Source organism: Coloeus monedula (genome assembly GCF_965178545.1).
Source record: "Coloeus monedula genome assembly, chromosome: 6".
NCBI lineage: Eukaryota > Metazoa > Chordata > Aves > Passeriformes > Corvidae > Coloeus > Coloeus monedula.
This window is the reverse complement of record NC_138786.1, coordinates 8,382,822-8,407,035: the sequence shown is the minus strand read 5'-3', so window position 1 is coordinate 8,407,035 and position 24,214 is coordinate 8,382,822. Positions and strand designations below refer to the sequence as shown.

At 38.2% G+C, this 24,214-nt stretch overlaps 1 protein-coding gene across 7 annotated transcripts in view; it reads right to left on the bottom strand.

The window, feature by feature from the left end:
* Positions 1-24,214, bottom strand: part of HIPK3 (homeodomain interacting protein kinase 3) — a 68,208-nt gene that overhangs the window by 14,910 nt on the left and 29,084 nt on the right. For all 7 annotated transcript variants that reach the window (XM_082284008.1, XM_082284013.1, XM_082284009.1 and 4 more), the window contains exons 3-6: positions 6,067-6,190; positions 2,861-2,980; positions 1,051-1,137; positions 21-205 (exon numbers count right to left, since the gene is read on the bottom strand). In XM_082284008.1, coding sequence (XP_082140134.1) covers positions 21-205; positions 1,051-1,137; positions 2,861-2,980; positions 6,067-6,190 — 516 coding nt within the window. The remainder of the gene's footprint in view (positions 1-20; positions 206-1,050; positions 1,138-2,860; positions 2,981-6,066; positions 6,191-24,214) is intronic.

The following is a 24,214-nucleotide window of genomic DNA, read 5'->3' as shown; positions in this document are numbered from 1 at the left end:
GAGATTTCTATGTTACATACTGGTTGCTATGAGGAAAATCGAGGAGGTGCTTCATGGTAACAAAAGAATGGTTCAGGGTCTCAGCTGGAGTGATTCTTAAATCAGCATCGATAAGCAACATTTTCTTCAACAGACTGACAAATTCCCTCCTATCTGCCTTCTCTGCCAACAGGTCACTTCCTTCCAAATCCATCACCATGTTCACCTGGCATCGAACAAAAGAGTCAGATAGAAGATATGTGTATTAGTTTAACTCTTCCTGGTATTGTTTTCTGCTATAAAATACCAATATTCAGCATTTTTATCACATGGGGGACAGTGGATTAGTCTTATCCCAAAACAGCTGGCTTGGAACTGGTGCCATTTTTAGGCACGCACACTGCTCCCCCCTTGCAACCTCCCCAGTTAAAATCACTGAAGGCTTTACTCCAGTTTGGGACTTGGAATTTAAGAAGTAAGATTTGGAATAAAGATCTTTAAACTACAGAGCTGATTTTCAAAAAACAATTTCAAGCATGTATTAATGCCAACCTTGCAACAAGATTTGATCTTTTTTTCAGGATATGAAAGACAACAAAAAATTGCCTTTTCTTATTGACTAGAGAGGTATAAAGCTAAAGAAAAGTGAGGAAACAGTTACATATTTAAAAAACTATACTGAGAATTATATTGTTAAGATAACAGAATTATACTGGAAATCATAAAATAAACAGAGCAGGTTCCCTATGCATTCTTTGTTTATTCTTTGCCACAGTGGCAGATAAGTGGAAGAGAAAGTATACGTTTTACACAAAATTCAAGGGTTCCCCCACCACAAGGACAAGTACCACTGTTTACCACAAGCAATAGAAAAGGAAGACCTTTACTAAAAAGCTCAAAGGGCTGACACAGCCAGACGTTTTCCTCAGAGCAGTAGAGAAGAATGAATATGATTGAGACAGAATAAGTAATATTCTAAAAGGCATTTCTTTCAAAACCAGTAAAATGTTTTAAAATCACCACTCATTCCCACACATTCCTTTTGCAGAGGAAGGAGGCTTTAATACTCACGTGCACTATATCATCCAAACTGTTGAAAATATACTTTCTGGCCTCTTTAGACTTCATACCTGTTTCTGCCTCGTGTTCTTCCAATGTCTCAAAAAAAGAAAAGGAAAGCTGAATTTAGAACCTGTCAATAAAGGTCACCTATAACTACAAAGTAACTTTACACATTTATTGACCTAAAAACCACTTTTTTTTCCCCAAATAATTAGTATTTCAGTTATATATTTGTATACTGCTTTACTGGCTACTTTCATTCTCTAAATCAAAAGACAAAAACTACAATATTTTACATCTGACCAATCACAGTACTGGACTATAACAGGCAGTCTGTGAATCACGCAGGAAATGCTGGAAGCCTAGCAAAGAGCTGTTTAATGAAACTCCCTTGTGTGCTTATATTTTTGTGCATCACAGCTTTTCTATTACTTGTATTCTACCAATTTTCTCAAACTCAGACCTTAAACCCCAAAGAGCAGCAACATCATATCACTGTAAAAGAAATAAACCAAAACCAGGCAGAATCCTTTCAACTTCTTTGTTTTCTCTTTTCGTTTTTTTTATTTTTATACTTTTATCCCTCCACATACACAAGAGCTGGTGTAAATATTTTAAATACTTAAGTATGAAAAAAATTATTAAATCCTAGAGAATGAATGATTTTTGAGTTGGTATAGCACTTCCTGTTACAATTTTCCTCCTTCAGCACAGACAGCACCAGTAGGCTGGTGCTGCACGAGGCAAGGTGGGACTTCAGGGAAAAAGTTTTTAACATACATGTTACAGAAAAGTTTCCAAAATGAACTTTGACAAAAACTGCAAGTAATGACCAATAGTCCATATCAAAATTCCTAATTAACCTCTGCAAGGTAACAAAGAGCTCCTGAAACTGGGGAGGGCTGTTTGCACCAAGAACTCGCTCAGGCTCTCCGACACAGAGAAGCCAGATGTAAAGTGTCACCTGAAGACCAAGCGCTTGAGGAAGCAGAGTATGGGATTAAGCAGGCTGGTGTAACTGGAGAAATCTTACATAACCCAGCGCAGCCCCGACCCAGCGCCGCCGGGAATTTACCAACTTGCTGGGGGGACTTACGCAACTTGTGCTGGGAGCTCAGCACTGTTTGTTACTGCAGAGATCCCATGTCAACTGCAACTGCTTCCTGAGCCCTCTGTAAACCCTGGGAAGCTGGGCCACGAAGAAATACAATTAAAAAAAAAAGTAAATTATTTGCAGAGGAAGCGAAGCTCTGCTTATGGCCAGAGTGCAATAATGTTGCTTAGAGAGAAGCAAGGTGTGCAGAACATAAAAGTACAATTTGTTTCAACTTCGTCTGCACTCACTGTATCGCAGCTTTCAGCCAACAAAGACTGTTTTAGCAGGAGAGCTAAAAGAAATGAGCTGTACACAGCCATGCTATTTCTTAATCTCCTTTTTCTCCTAGGAACTTTTGATCCTGAAGCCAATTCTGGACAAATGTTGACGGAGTAGTGTGGGCCTCAGAGACAAATTCCTTACATGAAGTGAAAAGCAGTAACCAAGCAAGAAAGAGAACAAAACAAACCAAACCACTCATTTAGTATCTTTGGAGATACAAGGCTTAATTTGAATTCCCCACCTGGCAGCCACACGCTAGCCACAGCACAGCCTGACAGCTGCACCTTGGGGAACAGAAAAAATGGAAGGGATACAGAACAGGAGCTGGTAAAAACCACAGGAGATGCACCAGGGAGATAAGGTATTGTAGTGAATCTTGGCCTCTCTGGTTTCTCTGCTCACAAAATAATATGCTGTTTTCTACTACATTACACTGTTTACCTTTAATCTCCAACTGGAATATGGTGCATCCGTTTCTCTACAGAAAAATCTTGCAGTTTTCGTTCCCATGCTTAACAACTGCTCTCCTGGCAAACCTTGAGTCTGTGAAATGTAACGAATCTAAGGAAAAAACAGAACAGGGAAAATAAATTACCCCTTGTTTTCCAAATGTGATCCCCACACAGTTAAAAACTTGTAATTTCATTTAAAAAAATGACAAGACAAACCACGCTCAGAGGATCGCAGTTTGACAGCTACATCTTACAGAGGGGAGAAACCTAACACTGAGCACTTGGCACTGCTCTCTCCATCTCTCAGAGAAAGCCATACATAAACAAACCTTCCAAGTGACCTATATAAGCAAGCTTTTGAGGTTGGGTCACAGGAACGAGGAGCTAGGGAGAGTGGCTGTCATTACCTCCTCAACCCACTCAAATCCTAAATTCTAAACAGGAAAATCAGTAGGAGTGCATCATTTGCTTACAGAACTTCGATGATTTTTCATTGTTTTTCCATCTTCTCATTATGTAACTTGATAAAAATCCTTCCCATTTGCTGCTTCCAGTGTTATCAGTCTTTTACACATCTGACACACCTGCATTTCAAGGAAACATTCCTTGTGGAAAGGCAGTGCCTCTACAACCTCCAGGCAGCAAAAGATAGTGTTGTTGTCCAAGAAAATCTGAGTGTGATGGGAATGGACTAGCTTTATGCCTGAAAGAAGCTTTGCTCTGAAATGATCAAGAAGCATTTATTTTAGAAGATGATTTACTATGCATTTTGCATTACCTATCCCAGTTGATGATTGATGTATTACCTAGAATAGTGAAGTTTCAAGGCTTCAACAGAAATCTGTTGAAACATGATGTGTTTTAACTACTGTGCGTGCAATGTTAACTCACTGTACAAGGGGGAACTTATCCCAGAAGCAGTATTGCTTTCAAAATTAAAAACCACCATGGAGTTGGAACAATAACTGGCAATAATTGAAAACTAAGCTTGTTGCAGATCAGGATGGAGAGGGTACAGATTCCAGCAGCCAGGGCTGAACTTCTGAAGGGCAGGGTCCCACACCACAGAAGGGCTGCTGGGGTGAGCCAGCCCCTGGAAAAGGAGGAGCAGCCAGGGAATAAGAGAGAAGAAAGGGAAAAATCAAAAGGAGAGAGTGGTCAAACTGAGAGATGAGAAGATAAAGTCAATGAAAGACAGAGGACCTGAGAGCTGGGAGCACCTGAGAGGAGAAAAACTGATGGGCAGTAGAGAGTAAAAGGTACATGCGAGGCTTCTGCTGGAAAATTAGTGACAGACCCAAGTGGGAAGAAACTAAACACAATGCTGCCAACTTTTGGTATTTAGTATCCTCCATAATTCCCTACTTCAGGGAGTAAAGAGAATCCTACTCTGACCAGAAATGTTTCTAGATCATTTATAATGTCCTCAGAGAACAAACAGTCTTAAAAAGTACAGGGGAAAAGCCAGTGCATTAATTCAAAAATTCAGCAGTTAAGCACCTGTGCCCGTTTCTAATGAGTATTAAAGCTCAGAAGACAGGGCTATTTTCCAGAGAGAAATAAAGCTGTTACTGGTTCTAACCACAAGTAAATATAAGAACTAAGAGCTCCCTTTCAAGGGCCAGTGTGTTGGTTGCCACATACCAGGGGGACAGGGGGGAAATGCAGCACAAAGCCCTTGCCTGTTCGTTTGCTCAGTGACACACATCATGTAGCAGGAGGAAAGGAATCTCCTTGGAAGCCATCTCCTACTCCTGCTGTACTCAGGTATACTGAGAAAAGCCTTGAATCCAATTTCTCCAAAGCAAGCTTTGCAGACCTGCTGGAGCACAGTTATGAGCCTGGTTAAAGCAAGGCAATTCCTGCTGGTGCAGAGGAGGTTGCAGCCCCTCTTCCACCACAACGTGAGGATCAGACAAGTTGCTAGGTGAGTTATTAACTGAGACTTCCAGCAAACTTGAATGATATATAAGAGGTAAATAAATTTGCCAAGTTCTTGGAAATTTTTGAGACAGCATTACGGAGTCTTTCCAAAAAAACAAATGCCTTCACTCTATCCTTAAGAAGAACAGTGAATTATATAGGTTGTTAGATGTTTCCTCTTTTATTTTCCATTTTAACAGCAACAGTCTGCAAAAAGGTCTTCTAAATGCATCAACCCCCATTCCATTCATAGCTCACTTTCCACACATGAAATGCTGCATTTTGTGTAAATGAAGGAAACTGAAATACAAAACATTACCAACATCAACATAAAATTAATGTATCCCCTGAAAACGGTTTTAACAAACAAATTTTTAGAAAAGCAGGTCTGATCTGGAAGTGCAGGGAGCCAAAAGCCCACTCCGTGAGCGGGACTTGAACAACCTAAACAACATCCTGGAGGAACTGCCCCTGAACTCAATGCTGAATCAAAGATGTAGAACTTAGCAAGAAGCCAGTGCTGTTCCTTCTGGGGTTTTCAAGAGATTGCTTCACTTGCAAAGTTCAAAACCAGGTGGGGATACTCAGGATGCTGATTACATTCCTTCCAAATGCCACACTATTTTCTAAGTGTTTAAAATAGAAAACATTCTACCTCTTTCATCAGAAACAACGTGGGGTTTTATTAAATTCTCTCACAAATGCTGATGGTGTCAGTAGCTGAAAATTCAACAAGGCAAAGGCAGAGCTTTAAGAGCTCCAAGCTTTACCACTGCCTATCTACAGTATTATTGTGACAGTTCATTCTCGTTCCTCATGAAGTACAGGCTCTCAAATCTTTGAGCTTTGTTGGGTTTCCAGAAAGCATCAGAAAGTATTCAGAACACAATTAATCCTGACATCTGAATAGACATTCCAGAGTCAACCCTGTTCATGGCAAATGAAAGAGAGATTATAATGCAATGATGGTAGCTGCAAACTTTGGTTTCCATCAGAAAAAGCAGCTTCAATACTAACATCTATTTTGTAAGATGGAGGGAGGAGGACAAATGCAAATTTAATTCAAAAAAAGCAGCACAATATACAGTCTGGTTCACAAAGAGGATTTATCTTACTAGGACAATCAATAAGACTAAATTAAAAGCATTGAACAGACTTGAAGAAATACTACATAGTAAGAGATATTATTAGCATTTAAAACTCTGGATTTAATGAACTGAAATTCTTACATTGCAGAAAGTGTGCATATGCTTGTGAAATTTATTCTACTACCTGGTCATATTCCAGTGCTCCTGGGTACAGTGGCCATCCAAGAAACAGCTCTGCAATCACACACCCTAACGACCACATGTCTATGGCTTCACAAAACGGCAATCCCAGTATGATCTCTGGTGCTCTGCAAATTAAACATGGTTACTGAATTTTTTTCCTTGGGGAAGAAAGGTCATTCAACAATCCAACATGACAAAAACTAAAAAATAATTATTTTTAAAAAAATTGTTTTTTGATAATTATTTCAATTAAATCCTAACATCAGAAATTGCATTTTTCTTTATCTAGGTAACCTGTGGTAATATTTTGCAGCTCCAAGATGGTTTTTTCCTACAAGTACTAGTTTGCTATGTACATGAAAATGCCTGGAAAACAGAATGTCCCTGATTCAGAACTTTTGCCTTTCCTCCAGTATATCTCAAATGATTTGTCCACTCAATGTCATATGTCTGTAACTTTATTCCAACAACAATAGTCTTTCATCTCAAAAAAAAAAAAAAACCAACCTAAAAGTTTGATCTGAAAATCCACTTGCACACTTCCCAAATGTACAGTACACTTAAAGCTATTTAAAATATCAATTTAATTACATAACTGCAAATCCCTTAATGTACTCAAATTGGTTCAATGTGATCAATTTTTAAATCACTTAAATGAAAACACTGCACTTGCTAAACAGAGCAGGTGTTATTTTTCACCAAAAACAAATGCAAATTAGTTAACCAACACCATCTGAATTTATGTCTGCACTCAAGAACCAGAAAAGTTGGTATTGACACAGCTGCTAAAGGGGCTTTTAACATTTCTGTTCACATGGAATTGAACTCAAGTATTTCACAAATGTCCATTTTCATTGTATTTGTTCTTTTAAAATGTTCCCTCCCGCTCATTCAAGCTATTAACAAAAAGAAAAAGGTTACATTTGTATCTGCATTCTAACAGAGAAAGATGCCTAGAGATGTAAAGTATTATTTAAAGCATCACACTATAACAGGATCTACTTTTAAAGCAGACAATCTGTTGTTAGCTTAGCACGTCGCAGAACAGTAGGAATGTGGTTAAAACCAAGAGGGTAATTCCCACTGCAGCTGGGCAGAACAGGAGAGCATTCAGCTGACCAGGAAACATGGGATTTCTCACCTGTGTAAAAGCTCACAAATTTTATGCCTCAGCATATCCTGGCATAGTCTATTGACATTCCACACAAAACAGACTCTGATCATAGTAAATATCTACATATCTCATTCTCCTCTGACATTTACCTCTATCAAAATATTTTTTTAATTACTGACAAGTACTGGTTTGGTAACAAATTCCTATTTTTATGCTACATTGAGACACAGAAGTTATTTTGTAGCTGTACAGCAGACCAAGAGCTAAGTATCTCCATCCCTTTTCACAAGGGGCAGTTGGTAGAAGCTGTACATAGCCATATTCGAAGCTCCAAGGATGCACATTCACCACCAGGGAAAGGACTCCCAGTGAAGCCATTTGGGCAGGCTTCTGCTACAGGAAAAATCTAACACTTTCCATGGATAAGAAAATCTATAGAACAGGATATTCTGTTAAATAATTATGTACTTTCCATTCATGCTAGCACTTCAGTTTTCCCCATCCTTGCCACAAACCATTTTGGATGCGATTATATGAAGGCTAAATCTTGTCACGCTGAAGTGAAACTGGAGAGGCTCAGTTTTCCACTGCCTCCAAAGATTTGATTACAATAAACTTCTGGGGATCAAACATACGTATTTTTGTAATGCAGGATCGTGACACTGCAGTAAGTCTGAGCTAGTTTAGTTATCCAAGAAATCAATTCAATATCTCTGGATGCCATAAGACAGAAATAGCAGCGAGAAACGTCTGCCTTCCCCCGCTGGCTGGGTGCCAGTCTGCCTATGGTTGTTAGAGATCTCTGTTAAAATACACTTCCTTTTGTTGTATTATGTTACAGCCCTGAATAGTTAATGAATATACACACAGCCTATGGATATAGGGGCTTTAACAAATGCTTCTGCTAAAATAAGCTCTGTAAAACCTCTTACGTTTACTCAATGGTTAATATGTGCGCCGCATAAAAATAGCCGCAGTCCGTCGGTCTGTCGTGCATCCCTTTGGAGAGACGGGATTGCAAAGAAAAGAAGGATGAGGGTAGACACAATGCCAAAAAAATAGAGAATGCTTGCTGTGTTTCAAAATACAGTAATCTGTTAGTTTTTCACAAAGAAAAGTACTAATAAATAAGTCTAAGGAAAAGGAATGTATTCAAGGGAGGCAAAGTGCTCCTCACTTGCCAACACCAGACCTACCATCCAGAATGGAAGAGGAAATAAATGTACTCCTGAGCACAGCTACCTGCACCATACTGTAGTACAGTGAACAAAAACCATTTTCAGGCTAGCTTGAAATGAGGCAGATGAAGAGCTGCTGCTCTTTTGGGGCCAATGTCTCCTACCATGTCTCATGCTAGTCCTTAAAATGGAGCAGCTTTCTCACAACAAATAAAGTTGCAGGAGAACGTAACTGAGTTTGCTTATGTTTGGAGTGGTCTTAATCCGCTCAAATATTTTTGTTAAGGAAAGTTTGTTAATGTCATGCTCAAAACCACCTTCTTCTGTTTCTCCTTTTAAACTTCCTGTTAAAAATCTGTCTGGAGAGCTGGAGAGAAAAGTGTTGGAGAGAATCATTCTTCAATTTTTAAGATGATCCACAGTTCTTTTCTCCTACAAGGAATATTTCACCATGCACCTCAAAAGGAAGGTATTCCCTTTCCTAACTACAACCACAGACATGAGAGTGGCAGGAACTCCAGATGTCCCAACAGTCACTTTAGCATCAGATTAAAAAAAAAAAAAAAAGTGTAACTTAGTATTTCTCTCTCTCAAAACAGCACCACCACACACACACCCTCCTGCCTGGTCTTTACTACAGATTACAAAATGTTCAGTGCACCAGAAGGTAACACAGTGTCCACCTTAGTAAACAGCACCTGTTATCCCATAACCAAGACATCAATAAGGAGAACACCAGAATTCCTAAGGACACCGAATCTTACTTAAATGTACTTAAATTAAAAGCAAGATTTTAGAAAGCACCTATTTCTTTCTTATCAGTGTTAATTAAACATTAATTTAAAACATTATCATAAAACAGCTTAGACTTTACAATTAGGAAGATCTAAAAAGATGAAAGACACAAATTAATATTTGCTTCAGCTGCTTGTTTGGATAGTCACATTTCTATTTATTACATCACAGACAATAAATACATATAGTATCCTATAAGTTGTTGTAAGCTTATGAGGAAAGAAATCACACAATTTATTCCATTAACTTGTTCAAAGACCAGAATATTTCATAAAATAGTTTAGCTTCAGCATGCTAGCCAGCTTGGAATAAAGCAACAAAATAAACAAATTTGAAAAAAAAAGAGATCGATTCTTGATGGGAGGATTAAAAAAAAAAACAAAAAAACCGCAAAAACTTACAAAGAAAAGATCAAAACCAGCATAGTAACAGAAAATGTCTTCCAACCCTTACACTGGGGGAACAAAGAATGAAGTGCAAGAATTACCGATACTACAAAAAAAAGTCATAAAAAAATCTGTAAGAAGTCAAACCTTTTCAGATGATCATTACCTAGAAATCATTGGTTAGAAATCCAATTTGGAACAGAAGTTACATGAAAAAGCTAAAACCCAACAGTCATTGTACAAAGTAACAAGTGAAGAACAGCACAAACAATAAGAAGCAGCTTCCCAGAACCGTACTTTTATGAAGAATTCAGTTGAATGCAGGAATAACTTCCCAAATATGTTCCCACTACAGGTCCTGTAACACAGTCACGCTACACATACCCCTCCACAGACCAAGGAAATGAGATAAAGACTGAGCAATTTTGATTTCTATTTGTCTGGCAGTGTGAGAGGGTCAATGTATCGACTGTCGATCACACCACTGGTTTATTTACTGACCACCTGCTGCTCTCCAGAGTGGAGAGTATAGAAATAGCCTTCCTCCCCTCAGGTCTCCCACTCCTTCCAACACAGCTGTGTGATGTCTTTCCAAGACCACACATTTTACCCACCACCCATACCAACTTCCATGTTGAAGCAGAAGGTAATGATGCTGTATGAGGAACATGGAGCTAAGCCATTCCACAGGTGCTGTTGCCTACTCCAAAGATGCTGGACATCAGGAATGCTGGTAAATCCTTGGCAGTGTTAGCTCTCCATTACACATTTCACAGAAAAATTCTTTCCAAACACGCATATAATCCCTATCATGCTATTCCAGCTTTACAGTATCAAACATACTGAATAAGAATTTTAATACTGGTTCTTCATAAATTTTGGGTTCTATACATTCATATAGTTGAAGGTAAATGGAGACAATGCTCCTAATATGAGCATGTGACACAAAATGTATGATGTTCTCATACAAACCAAACTTTACTACCTCTATTTACCACTCTTTGTGGTGACAATGCCTAATAATTACCTACCCTGGATATAACACAATGTCACCATTATAAGAAATACTAATGCAAGGAAGTCACCAAAAGGGTGGGATGTTTGGGGTTTTTTTTTTTATCAGTGACCTGATAAAAGTCCTGGTATGGACAACTCATGTAAATAAATCCCATTTGCAAGGAGTTAAAACCAAACAAGATGGCCAGCCTGAGAACACCTCTTCTCCCCTGCAACCATCACAAGCATAATGCAAGCATATCCCTTCTGAAAGAAATAACCAGACATGGGTGGTAAGATGTACAGTTCTTCTCCTAAAGAGAGGAGGTCTAAGAGAAGGATTAGATGCAGTGAATAAGTTAATGAGAGATGGCATTGGGCATTCTGGTCAGTATTCTCATGTACAGTTCATTCTCTTCAACTACCAGTCTTTATTGTGTACACGGAGGAATGCAAACCTTTCTTCAAGATCTGCAAGAACATAGGAAAGACTCTTGGCTGGAGAGATCAAAATCAAGGTGGCAATGCCCAGAAAAAACTCCCAGGCAAGTACACTTCAATAACCTGAAGGATGAAATAGGAAGGAACCATGTAATGACAAAACCTGGAAAGGATGAACCATATAAAGATCAGTCAGCTCTATTGTGGATTCATGATGGTCTTCAGAAGGAATTTCAAATATGCAATTAGATCAACACAACAACAGGAAGTAGAGCATACATGGTGTGTAGCAAACCATAGTGAAAATTAGTGTACCATATTCATTTATTAATTACCCATAAGAAATTATGTTATAAATTAACCAACTTTTCAATGAAAAATCTAGACAACTTCACAGATTACTCAAGCAAAATATTTTACAATTGGGAGCAAAAATAATCAGGATATCAGTATTTATTTTTAAAGGACAAAGACATATAAAAAAATACTATGCCTTATATAAAACTAGTGATATTCCCTCACCTTGAATAGTGTGTGTTCACTTTTGAATTCTGTGTTCAGTTTTGGTCACCCCCATCTGAAAAAGGATACATCAAATAGAAAAGACGCAGAAAAGAACAATATAAATTAAAGACTTGAAGAAATTTGGGTACAAGAAGAAACCCTGGTTAGAACTATAAAGCTTCAGGAAAGAATGATCAGTAACATTACTCAAATTATATAATAAATAAGGGAAGAGAAGCAGATAGGTGTTTCTAACACTATCTCACTACAGAAGACCAAGGAATCCCCCACCCACTTTGAGATAAAGACTCATGTAAATACAAAAGTAGATTTTTAAAGCCAGAATTACAATTACCCTCAGAATCACAGGTCACTGTTGAAATAAATATTAGGAGTACTTAAGAATGGATAGACAGGAAAATATCCACAAGGGTTCTAGATTATATAGCAAGGGTTGAATCCATGTAGAACAAAAACAGCCATCAATTTTGTAGAGCTGTAAGAAACCTGCATCAGAAGACACTGAAGTGCAACCTTCTCCTACAGTAAATTTTCTCCAGCAACAAAATACCAGAATACATAAAATGCTGATCTGAGAACATATATGTATCTCATTTCCTACATACTAAAATCACTGTTCTTGCACAAATATATGAGTTACCCAAGCAAATCCCTTGACCCAAACTACAATCTTCTGCACAGTCTTCTAGTCTCTACAATATTCCTCATGGTCAGAATAATTTTAGCTTTTAATGTCATTTTGTTAAAGTAGGAATTATATCAACAAAATTTATAGATATCTTTAAAATAGTTGTGTTACACATGAAAACATAATCACTCAACTGCACTTCCTAAGAACACTTTTATAGTTGAATTGCCTCTTGCTTTCAAGCCCACTGAGATGTCAGAATGCAGATTGGCAGTGTCATGTGCTAACATATATTTGGTCTTAGAAATGCAAGTATGGTACATGATGCCAGACAATGAGCCTTCCTCCCTACCCTTTGGAAGGAATGCTGCAGTAAGTCAATAATGAAAAACTGAACTCTAAATTTACATTCACAATCCTGGCTTTTGTTGTTTTCTAGGATTGTTTTAACTCTTTTATGATTCGGCAATAGGAAGTATATAAGTAGCAAACTCTGGTTGGGGGGTATTTTTTTAAACTCTAAGCATGTAGGAAGACTTAAACAGAAAGCAAAAATCTAAGTGCTTAGATACAGACTCAGGAAATGTTAGTTAAGCTGGATAGGGGCATCTTTGTCTTTGAGGTAGCAGGAAAGACTCAACCCCACCGCCTCTGCAATTCAAGGCTATGTCACCATGTACCACAAAAGACAGCAAGAATAATTATGTTCAAGCTGATAAGGGAAGTTATCCCCTCATTCCTAGTTTCATTCCTCCTTTGAAGGAGTTTGGTGCATGGGAAGTGGCAGTGAAGACACAAGGAAATGAGTCGCTGTATCTCCTGTAAATTTCTATGGTCACAGTATGAATTCTTCTACCGTGAAATAATAAAACCTCATTTTTGCCTCATAAAACATTTTCATAGGACTATGCATGCTCAACAGCTAGAAAAGATCTACTTCCCCTCACAGCCTCCCAGTGATATATATATAATGTACAAGACTGACATGCAGCTGCCAGTTTAACTTTGAACCCTGATCTGCCCCAGAGAAGGATTTAAAAATCTCATATAGAAAGCAGCCCACATATGTGACTCTTAGAAAAAAGAAGCAATCACTGCAAAAAAAATTCTTTAGAGCTTACGGCTCATGACTGAATGGGGAAAAGAAAATTCAACAAGAAATTAAATGAGACAGAAAAATAAATCCTAGGTAATTTCCTCAAATAATAAAAAATCACAAACTATCCTAGATCTTTTTCCTGATACTGAAAAACAATTTCGTTTTGGAAGAGCAAGCACAAATTTCAACCTAATATACCTTCTCTTACCACCTACCAAAAATACTGAAGATAATCATTGTTTAGTTATTCCTGTCTGATTTATTCAGACGAGAATAATAAAACAAGTGATTTCAGCAGACTCTTTTCCAATTATCCACTATCTCTCATGAAATGAGGAGTTGATTTCATTAAAACTAGAAGATGTTTATGCTTCTGCCTTTTCATGATTTTGATTTTCCTTGAAAAGACTTACCGAGTGATTTATTTATATACTTGATCTGTTCAGCAGTTTTTGAATTACATGAAAATTAAGCAAAGTAGATACTGATGTAGCAATACAATGAACAAAATGGTGTAGAGATAAACTCTTCAGACGCCTTATTGATAAATAGTCTGCTATTTAATACATTTACATTTTGGATAGCAAAGTGTCAATATATTTTAAGTGTCAAATGAGGTTACTTACCAATAACTGAATTTTGACAACACCCTTTGTGTCCTTGTACAATTTCCTCCTAACTGTGGGACGACCCTGCAGTGTTTCATCCTTGCACTGCTCGAAGGTTGCAAGAGATGGTCACACAGACATTGCCTCTGCCCAGAAAAGGAAAACATCCAAAACCTTGTACAGAGTTTTTGTACAAAACAACCCCCCAAGATGAGCTGGTGAATTGTCTAGATTGTTTCTGACGAAAACCAGACTTGAAATGATCCTGTTTGGAAGAGTGATTGCAGTCAAGGCAAGCACAAGTAGCTGTGGAAGGCCAAGCAGTGGGGCTGTTGGCAACCACGAGCTGACCTCCACCCAAGGAGAGGATCAAACACAGATTTCCAGCTCTGGAGGAGGACAAGAGAAGAGTACAGCGTAGGATGTTTCAAGGCCTCACAGATCAGACATGTTAGAACTTAATTTCCCCCCCTTACTTTGTTATTCTTGATTCTGTGGGAATAACAGTTTCTAACTCTCTAAGGGTCTACGTGGACTTGGCAGTGCCCAAACACATCAGCTTAAGAACAGACAGAGAATTTCTACAGAAGAGTAAGAAGCTCAGAAGCGTTGGCTTGTGGCATCCTTGTCAAGAATGACACAGCATTGTAATTATGTCAGTTTTGTGCCAAGGCTTTTTATGCTTTAACCCTTGATGATAACAGTCCTACACTGGACTGAGGGTACAAAGTTACAATGGTGCTAAAGAAGCAAGCAGTCAGATCCTGCTGTAAAAAACCCCAGCAGACACAAGGCAATGGGAAGAGGAATTTGTTTCTAATATCACTGATTAGCATGAGGGTCTCTGTTACTGGCATAGTCCAGGTAAAAAAACCAGAGAACACAAGGATGTTGCTGTTATGCAAGAATCAAGTAAATCATTACATATTACTTTATTTTAACCAGCTATTAAGAAAAACAAAACTAAAAAACCAAAACAAAGCCAACCCCCCCCCCCCCCCCCAAAAAAAAAAAACCACACCAAAACAATACCAAAGAAAATTCCAACCTGAAGACACAAAGGAAAATTTCTTTCATTCTTCAGCAACACTTGTAAAAGAGTTTGTCCTCCAACACAGGGCAACAACACACCTGCCTGCTGCAGGTCTGTAGCTCAGCCCAAGAGTTCAATAAACCATGAAACTACTGAACTATATGAAATCATTTTCCAGCATAAAGCTGTTGCACAGCAGTTCTCCAGGCAGGCACACCGCACTGGAGACGAACACATCACACAGGTACTCTACAGAGTAAGAAGATCTGCTCACATCCTTGTCCATTGTGAAAAGGATTTTTTAAACTGCTGATACATGCCCATCTGGGTGATGCAAAGTGATGTTCTGGTGAAATTTTGCAACTCAAACTGGAAAATTTTGACTTAAAATTACATTGCTTAAATTATAGAAAGCTCACCAAAAATTAACAACAAAAAAAAGAAAAAAAAAGAAAAAAGAATGCAATCTTAGAAAAAAATCCATATTTTCATTACAGATAATTTATGTAGTGATACTAGATTATAAAAACATTGTCAAATTGAGATTCAACACTGACAACATGACATCAGGCTAAATAGAGACAGTAGGCTTGTTAAAGCTGTTTAATTTTGAAAGACAAACAAGCAACAGACTTGTAGGAGAAACTAGTATTTTAAAAAATATTATCTATTAACAGCAATGTGATCACTTAGAATTCAAATATTCAACGCACATACAATTTAAACAGTAGTGTCCTGCAAAATGTCATGTATTGATGCCACAGCTTCACACTGGAGATTCATGTCCTGTTCACTAACTAAATGGAACACCAGAATCCACTTCACTTTGAATACTCCCCTATAGAAAGTGTTATCTAAACACTTAGTATCTATGCCAGCTGCTAAATTAAACACAAAAAATTAGAAAGAATAGTAAAATGAAAGTTATGACAGAAAACCTACAGAGCAGCAACTGGGGCAGATGAATTAACACACATGAAAAATTAAATCTGCTTTCTCAAGGTTACACTAGTAGAGACCTTTTGGTGAATAAAAATATTTTTAAATATTTCTAGATACTAAATGTTCTGCTGGATTCATACCCAAAGGTTACATCTCTGGCTCAATGTCCTGTGGGAATCTGTAACTTCCATAAAACACTGCAGAAAAATACACCCAACACACAGTACACATCAACACTTAAGAGCATTAATTTTAATTTGAATACTGCTGTAGTATTTATGCTGTTCTGGCAAGTGATCCGACTAGCTGACTTGGCGAGTTTTTCCCATACAGATTTCTATGATTAGACTCGTGGTGTAAACATGACACCACCAGAACAGGTCTCATCCTTACCCACTGCTTAGTGATCCCTCTAACACAACCGTGGGGAAATACAGCAGCACCTCAGCTTTGGAGCACTACAGAAAATCACCTGCTAATGTTCCAACAAAGCTAAGAAATTACTTTAGAAGATTTAAAACTCTATTTTCTTCCCCTCCCTGATGAATTTAACCTATGGACTGCTCCCGGGGAAAACTACACAAGTCTATTTTGGTAGGCTAGACTGTAAGACCTCAGCCTTCCAGCACATCCCATCACCTGCTTCCCATTACACCAGTGTGCTGAAAGAATCCCTATGCAATGGTCCCTTCCAAATGTTTCACCCCAGCCTTGAACCCCAACAGCACAAGGCTGCTGGTTTTTCCCTCTTATTGTTCTCCTCAGATGCTTTTTCCTCTCTGCTTTTTTCCTCTTTTTCCTTCCCTATTATTTCATTTTAGTTTATCTGTCCTTTCCTGTTGAAAGAAGAGCCTGTCTATTCTTAGAAGAGTTTTGGATCCTAAAATAAACTGCTTAACTATGTATCTATTACATTCAGAATTGATGTCACACCAGACCCTGACAACATGCTACGACAAGAACGTGACTACAGCAAAGAGCCCCAGCATTTCTGCAAGCCCTGCTTTGCAAAGATTTTTAAAGTCAATTTACATTCAAAAATGCATCTACCCAAACATAGGGTAGGGATTTTTTCCACTTCTTCTTCTCACTACATAAATGCTGATATTTTTAAAGCAGTTCTTGCCTGATATTTAATACTAAAACCTGGACCCTCCACCACCACACTAGAGGAAGAAGTCAGGGTAACCAGATTATACTGGGAATTCTTTTTAATCACACTTAATGTTAAAATTCTGCTGTGAGCAAATAAAGGTTAAAAACAGGTAGTGCAGTTTAAAGAAAAAATATATATATATAAAAACGAGATCTAGATAATGACTGGGTAATAATGGGAGCCTTTCATGTGAGTGAATCCTTTGAGCCTGGTCCAGGACACTAACAATTGCAAGTAGCTCATTAGTTATGGCTAAAAACTTCATTCAGTTCCCAATATAGACAGAGGCTCATGGTAGGAAAAGGCACACTTGTTGACAATAATAACAGAAGCAACAAGGATCAAACAGACAGGGAACTTTCCCCTCATTTACAGAAGAGCTACTGCTCAAACTGGGCTGAAGCACACGGACTGCACAGTGCCCTGAGCTGGGGCTGAAGAACTTTTGTCTCCAAGAGGAAAAGGAAAGGTAAGTTATCTTCACTGTCTGCTCTTCTCAGAGTGCAGAGAAAGAATTATACAGAATTCCACAAGGCCCCACAAGGTCTTGCTGGAAAAGTCTGAGGGGCGATAAACATTTCCTGGACTTTAAAAAATAATAGCAATACTTATTTCAAGAACACAACTGTCATTTCATTTGAACTATTAAACATGCATTAATAGAATACCAATAAAGATTATGAAACACTTTCAAATATGTCCTGAACAGAGAATGGAAATATACACCACATAAAGCCCATAATCCATCTAAGTACTATACTGGGCCAGGGAGATATTCTGGGTTCAACTTTCAAATGACCTGTACCAAAATACAAAACCAAAATAATGCCAACTAAAAATTTATTCAAAGCATCAACAACTAACAAAAATTGCAAAAATAAAGTAATTGTGAAGTTGGACTATTTTGCATGTGATGGCCAAACCCTGAACACTGCCCTAAAGGCTACAGCATTGTAAGAGTCTGCACAGTGGGAGTATTTACCTGGAACTCCTGCTCCTTGAAAAGATGAAAACTAAAGTCCAGTTGACAAATCTCTACTAAAAAGGTATCTGTGATTTCCTTGGAGATGTGTAGAATTCCACATTGTTTTGTTTCTAGCATATACGAATTTTCCACAGGGGGAAAAAAAACCCCTCAAATTAAAGAGCTACTTTTTTCTTAGTCCCAGCAGCTATTTTTAGGTTATGTTGTCACACCACAAATTGACAGAACAAACTTTCAAAGGCCAGCCCTGAATTATGTCATTGCTTTTTAGTAAGGCTCCCAGCACAGCCTTACTGTGTCTTTGCTAATAGAGTTAATATTTCCTTTTGAGTCAGGTTCATTAAGTTTTCTGGCAGTTTTACATTGTGCTTTTCACTTTTAGGAAGAAGTCAACCTACAAACATAAGTGTAACCTGCATATGCTAAAATAGGGAGGGAAAAAGAAGTCTTATTGAAAGGAAAAACACCTCCCAAAAGCAGCCAACTCCAGCTTCGTTTCAGCAATGTCCTACTTTGCTGCCTGCAGTCTGAGCAGTCTGTACACACACACTTCAGTTGGTGGGGGAAATCTTTGTGGTTTTTTTCTATATTCATTAAATTCCTGTAGTTCTTTTGGGTCCCTGACACTGACCGAAGCTTATAGGTGAAATCAGACAGGATCACTATCATCAGCTCAGTGGGATTTTTGTGTAACATGATTTTCCCCATAATCAGGTTTCCTGAATGTCTTCCTCGCAAAATGGCAATTTTAAGATTGACAGCAGCAAAGAGTATTGACTACACAAGAATAAGAAATTATATTATCCATGAATAGGGTAGCATAAACTATCACAAGCAGGCCAATATACTAAATAAATCCTTGGCAATAATCCCACTGCCAAGACAGACTTACAAATTTGTTTACAATTACCCAGGAAGAGCAGCTGTCAAACAGCCTTGACAAGGCTCTGTAAACAACATATACATTAATGATGATGCTGGGAAAGGAGCAGCAAAATTATCCATTATCAGACAATTGCAGAGATGCTGGAATACTTGAAGTCTTATACAGAAATAGCCTCTTGAGAATAAATAGCTGGAAACAAGAACAGTATCAGATCTATATCAAAATCAAAATAGAAGAGATTTACAGCCTGGTAACATAACCTTATGAGGAAGAGTCCATTAGAGCATAATGATAAATACAAGTATTTTCATTAGTCATTTCAGAACTAGACAAACTCTTTATTATTATTATTATTATTTTCTGTCTCTGATGTTGCAAACGGCCTTAAGCAAATCAGTTTGTTCTATGATTTAAGATAACCAATTTTTTATAAACATAAAAATAACCAACTGAGAAAGACATAAAATCCAGCAAAGATGGGTTTTTGAAATAAATTTTCATCTGAAGATGAAAATCATTAAAGTCTACAAAAAGTATGTCACTGACTTATCAAGCCTTGGTAGGGTACTGTAAGTACCTAAAGACAGAAAGCTGCTTTGGTGAGGTACCAAGGAAACAAGCCTTTACCTTAGTGACCTCAAACAAGTGTCCCTGGAAATAAAAGGCAAGATGGCCCTGTTACAAAACAGAGAACATTACATTCTGCTACCTTTTCATGCTCTCTACGGATGGCCAGCATAGCATTACAGCGTTCACTTCAAGGCTTATTAAGCCTCTTGTAGAATTACGATTACTAAGTGCTTTCCCAAAGGTGGTTACAGCCCCATAGAATAAGAAGTGATCATTTCTGCCATTTAAAACCATACCTATGCAACATATTTATGGAGCTGCAGCAGTTAAACCTGATGTAAACAGGTTTACATGATTTATAAAACTACAGGTGTGAAGGTTCCTCAAAGATGCCAGACCTGTTTCTAAATCATTTTTGTTATTTTAAACATGACAAAAATAGACTCAATTGCATTTCCCTGATTTAAGTTGATATGAACTGTAACAGATGACAGGTTGCCACTCACTTGATTCCATCATCTTTCCAACCTCAAAGCAGCATGGGAAACTATCAGGAACACCAACCAACCAACCTAACAAGCATCATGAGACTTTATCTGCCAAGGTCAGGGGAGGGGGCGTTCAATTTTGAGTGATTATAATTTCATCAGCAGAAAAAGAAAAAAGCCTATAATCAGCCTCAAACATCTGAAACAAAACAATTGTGCTCAAATGTCTTACATTTGCAAGAGTTAAGGACTCTATAGCAGCACCTTTCAATAAAGAATGGTGTGGCAATCTTAACATGGCACACTCTTAGCAGCTCTACCAAATTTAACAGGACTACCAAAAATAGGCTTCATTCTACAGAATAAGCACATACCTCACTGCGTTGTACATTTCTTATGCCCCACTGGTGCCAGTACACCCACTGAAATGAGAGACAAGTGAAATCATAGGTTTTTTTGTTTTGCTATTCAGCATGGGGGAAAAAATGTTAAAAATCTATGAACTGAGAGATTAAAGTTCCACCAGGAGTTAACTGAAGGAAGTCATCATGCATTTAACCAGCTCTTCTTCCTTCTAGGTGATTTCATCACCCAGCCTCCAGAGGGGGAAGACAATGGGAGCTGAACTGTGTCCAGGAGATCTCTAGGGTGAAAACTTACCCCTGGGAACACCTACTAACCAGGTGAAACAGAGGACTGGCTTCATAAACTTCTCCAAATCATCAGTATGTCTCAATGCAAGCTTGCTATGACTTAAAACTGGTGTATAAACACAAGCTGAATTACAATTGTCATACGTTTGGTATTTTCTAAACAGTAAACAGGAGCAGGCAAAAACTAGCTGATGAAGTCAGTGCTTACACATATCAACACAGCTTTAGATAAGTATGTTCTGAAATAAATACCATCCAAAGCCACTGCATGTGCCACAGCTTCAATAAGAAGTTATTGCAGTGTCATAACTGTGTCAAAAAAAGAAATCACCAAAATATCGAGGCAAAGTTTACAAGTTGCATGATTACTTTAAAGGTAATTATTTAGCTAGAACACATGACTCTTATTTCCCTATGAAAGGCTCTCTGCTTAACTGGATTAACACACTATTGATAGCTAAATTCCACTGCCGGAGGCTACTGTCAAGTCATCATTTCCAGAACAAACCTATAAGCTATTTTCTTTATCCTGTGTGCAACTATTACACCAAGCTCATCATGAATTTGTTCCCAAAGTGCTCTAAAAAAACTGCTGCAAAGAACATTCAAGAGATGCATGACACAGGATTACCTGTTCTAATGAAATTAGACCATACATCAGTCATAGGTTGGAAGGCTAAATACATTTTGCAGCTAACCAAGAACCTAACATCTGATTTTCAACATTGGTGGGTTTTTTGTTTTTTGTTTTTTGTTTTTTGTTTTTTTTTAGTTTAAAAACAATTCAATTTTGATGCTGTGAAAATTGACTGTTGCCTGGAACTCAACTCTCAGATGTTTTCTAGGGAAAGCAAATCCAGCTCTGCATTCTCAGCAAATACTTCTCATGAAAGTGTTTACATTTTTCTTATCAAAAGCAACCCTCAGATATATACACTCACTTTCTCCACCCCTTTCTTAGCACACACAATACACAAATTTTACACAGAGATGTTAGATAGGAAAGAACAGAAAAAACCTTCTTTGAGATAACCTTTCCTGCACAAACCTGCATTCAAGGTAATGCCACTGGAAAACGTGCCCCATCCTTTGCAGAGCCCTCACCCTCACATTTCCGTGGGATGGTAACACAGAGGTAAACAAGGAAGAGGAATTTCTGACCTCTCTGCTTTCATGGAATCATCAAGAACCATGACAACACAAGCAGAAGCCTCATTTTTTTTAAATCTCATTTCCATTTGCAGCATCTAACTAAAATCAGAAAGAAAATGAAAAAAAAAACCCTGAAAGTGGCGTCACCATTTGTTACTACTGTACTTCACATAAAGGGAATTTATTTTAAAGTCAGGCTTAGTAACAGGAACAAAAACAATAAAAAAACCTAATTGGTTCCAAACTGGGGAATTTTGAAGTCTAACTTCCTTCCTCGTCTCCCAACAACACTCTCTGTTTCCTGATGTTGATAATGCCGGGTGGGAGACAGAGCACAGGCCTTCCTAATGAAGGGGCCCGAAACACCCCTATGAAGGGCCAAAGGGGAATAACCAAAAAGGTTAAAGTACAAAGGGAACACAATCCAAAGAAAACATGTTTGTTAGGGACAGGCCAGGCCAATGTGCTGGCTGCACAAAGGACTCAGAAAGCAAGTTAGTTTCTTCATTCTGTACTGGCAAAAAGTACTACCCTACTGTACTGACACAGGGCTGCTTGGAAAATTTCATGAGAGCATCTTTCCAATGCAATTTACCCTCTTTTCCCGGGCTCTTGTCTGCCTCAGCAACATCAGCAGTCAGTGATCACATTTCAAAACATTGGTCACTCATGCAATAAAACTGCCTGTTGCACCATACAGCAGCTCCTCATCAGGACCTTCTCGTACAACAAACACAAAATCTATTTCATAAAACAGAACTGGGCTGGGGAGCTTCACTGTACAACTCTGCCAGTGTAGTATGTCATTAATAAAAAAATAAAAAGGAAAAGAAGCAACAAAAACCTACTTTTAATGTGCTACCAGACAAAAGGTCCAACCTAGAGAGCTCAGCCTGCCAGCAGCTAGGAGACAAGGAACCACACATACAAATGCACCTTCTTTGCTGCTTTGCTTTTGCATTTGCTGTCAGTCACCAGCAGAGACTGGATACTGACTGCATCTTTGATCATTCAGAGCTGGGTTTATGTTCTTCACGAAGTTATTAGAGGCAGCCTCTGCCTCATCCCATCTTTTACTGAATGGGTTATGTCTGATACAAGAAAAATAATGAGATTGAGCAAAGGAAGATTCCGCCTTTACAAAGGAAATTACATTGTAATGACATCTAGGTTTCCTTGAGATACATTTGTTGATCACAGAAATCTGTGCGGAGTAGTTATTTTTATTATTTTAAAATGTATCAAAAACAGTACCCCTAAACATGCATTTGCCAATTATGCAAATTACACAAATCAGTTTTCAAAGCACAACAAATCTTTTGCATTTTTCTTAGACAAGCCACACCTGAGTCCCATAAAGAAAAAAGGGCTATGACTAACGACAAAGAAAAAACAACTTGGAAATTTAGTTTGATTATAAATGAAAAGTAAAAAAATTAAAATATTTTCCTTAAAATCCAGTTTAAATCAAAAGCTAAGTGCGACAAACAATAAAAAAAGGCTGCGTTAAACCACATCATAAATTAACACCCAGGGTATTAATCCCTTTCAGTTACCAGTTCTCTAGCAACATGTAACAGTTCATTCAATGTAAAAAAACAAAAAAATGGAATAACTGTTGTACAAGAGATTTAAGAACAAGGAAAAAAAAAAATTGACTTGCAAAAGAAAATATTCTTAATTGCACATCATCCCTTTCCAGCGACTCCCTTTGCACTCCCACCTTTTTTGCACACCGAAATTCCAGCGTGCCACGTCGCCTTGAGCCAGCCAGGAGCGTGGGAAGGGTCCCATTGCATAAGATGTTATTAAGGCAGCAAAGCCTGGCTGCTTAACTGCAGATACTTAAATACTCAAAATAATTACACAGATTAGCCAGCGACTCCGGCCGGAGTGCTGCTGACCTGGAGCAGCAGGGAGCTGTTCCAACACACCCTCTCCAGGTGCATTCTGCACCCCAAGGGCCGAGGTGGGAGATGCTGGCCCTTGTGTGTTTACCAGGAGGCAGAACTGTTGTTCATATCAACTGACCACTACTCGTGGGAGACCCACACACTTCCAAGTGGTGGAAGAACTCCCCAACCACAGAACTAATTATGCTATAACAATAAGGTAAATGTGACTCCCACTGAAGTTCATTTACAGGCATAAAGTACTTTTCCTTCCGGCTCAAGCTGCTGCAGTTAAAGGACTCTGCTGAGCAGAAATATGTGAAGAATCCCACATTACAATATTTCAGATGTCAAGCACCAGAGTGTATTTTAGGACAATCTGGGCTAATTTTAAGTTTTCAGATATTTACTCGTAGGCTCAGACCTACAGAAGTTTGGCACAAGATACTACATATTAGTTAAAGCAAGCAAGACATTATAAAATATTTGTTTCTTCAAGGGATGGTTAAAAACCTAACCAAAGCACCTAACAGAAGGAAAATTAAATACAGCAATACACTGCTCCGAGGAGGCAATCCTATAAGTACAGCTGTATACAGTTACAGTTATCTTCACATGATTC